The sequence below is a fragment of the Pteropus alecto genome, unplaced genomic scaffold (genome assembly GCF_000325575.1).
Source record: "Pteropus alecto unplaced genomic scaffold, ASM32557v1 scaffold395, whole genome shotgun sequence".
NCBI lineage: Eukaryota > Metazoa > Chordata > Mammalia > Chiroptera > Pteropodidae > Pteropus > Pteropus alecto.
This window is the reverse complement of record NW_006438643.1, coordinates 541,240-542,551: the sequence shown is the minus strand read 5'-3', so window position 1 is coordinate 542,551 and position 1,312 is coordinate 541,240. Positions and strand designations below refer to the sequence as shown.

The 1,312-nt window shown below is 41.2% G+C and overlaps 1 protein-coding gene across 1 annotated transcript; it reads right to left on the bottom strand.

Annotated features, from left to right (window-relative positions):
* Positions 1–103: 103 nt before the first annotated feature.
* LOC102883482 (olfactory receptor 52E8) lies at positions 104–1,054 on the bottom strand. The gene has a single exon (XM_006915717.1). It carries the CDS (start codon positions 1,052–1,054, stop codon positions 104–106), a length of 951 nt encoding a protein of 316 aa, XP_006915779.1.
* Between the last annotated feature and the right edge of the window lie 258 nt (positions 1,055–1,312).

Here is a 1,312-nt window from a genome sequence, read left to right as displayed (position 1 = left end):
TATTATATATAAATAATTCACAATTAATTTTCTAAAAAAATTCCTTATTAATTTGATCATATTTCAGCATAATCAGACTTTATTCCTTCATAAATGAAACGAATTACCTCTCATTCAATCTTTTTTTAACAAAAAGACTCTGTACTCGCTCCTGGATCTGCTTGGTCCTGATCCCGTAAACGACTGGGTTGAGGGCAGGGGGGATGACTACGTAGAGATTAGCTAAGAGGATATGGATATACTGGGGGATGCCATGACCAAAGCGATGCGTGAGGAAGGAGAAGAGAGCTGGACCAAAGAAGGCAAAGATGACACAGATATGGGAGCTACAGGTATTTAGAGCCTTCGAACGGGCATCTTGGGAAGGGAGGTGGAAGACAGTGTATAAGATCCTAGCATAGGAGATACTGATAACAAGCACATCCAGAAACAAAATAGAAATATTCCCAAGACCATAGTAGACATTGGCACTAATACTGGCACAAGCCAGACGTGCCACTCCCATGTGCTCACAATAGGTATGAGGGATGATTCTATGTCCACAATAAGGCAGCCTCAGGAGGAGAAAAACTATGGGCACAATCATGCATAAGCTTCTTAGAACTACCACCGCAGCAATCACACCAATGACTCTGTCGGTGAGGATCATGTTGTATCTGAGGGGGTTGCAAATCGCCACATAGCGATCAAAACCCATGGCAAGAAGTACAATGCTCTCCATGACTGTAAAAAAGTGGATAAAAAAGACTTGAGTAACACAGCACTCGAAGCACAGCTCCTGAAGACTGAACCAAAAGATACCCAACATCTTGGGGATGGTAGTAGTAGAGAGACTCAGGTCAATCACTGACAGCATGGCCAGAAAGTAGAACATGGGTTGGTGAAGGCTATGATCGACCCAGATCACAAACAGAATGATGACATTTCCAACTAGAGCTATCAGATACACTGCACAGAAGGGAAAGCCAAGCCACACTTGTACGACTTCCAACCCTGGAATTCCCAGCAACAGGAATGATGAAGGGTGAGACTCAGTGACATTGGGAGAAGTCATTCTTCTGCAGGGTCATAATAGTATAGTTTTTAAAAGTCATTGCTGGTTTCCATTGAAGAATTTATCCACCATTAACTGAGATCTATAAAATTTAAATAAAAACAATTCCAAACAAAGCATTAATACTAGGAATAAGGTTCTCTAAAGGCCTTTGATTCTTTTCCTTTTTCAGCTCGACATAAGTAATCCCAGTATCACTCCTCACCTGCACCATAGAATCCAACACTCTGTCTCTCTTAAAATTATGTGTTCTAAGTA

Bases quoted from the DNA above. Each gene is read 5' to 3' on its own strand.
- LOC102883482 (XM_006915717.1), bottom strand. From the start codon at position 1,054: ATGACTTCTCCCAATGTCACTGAGTCTCACCCTTCATCATTCCTGTTG.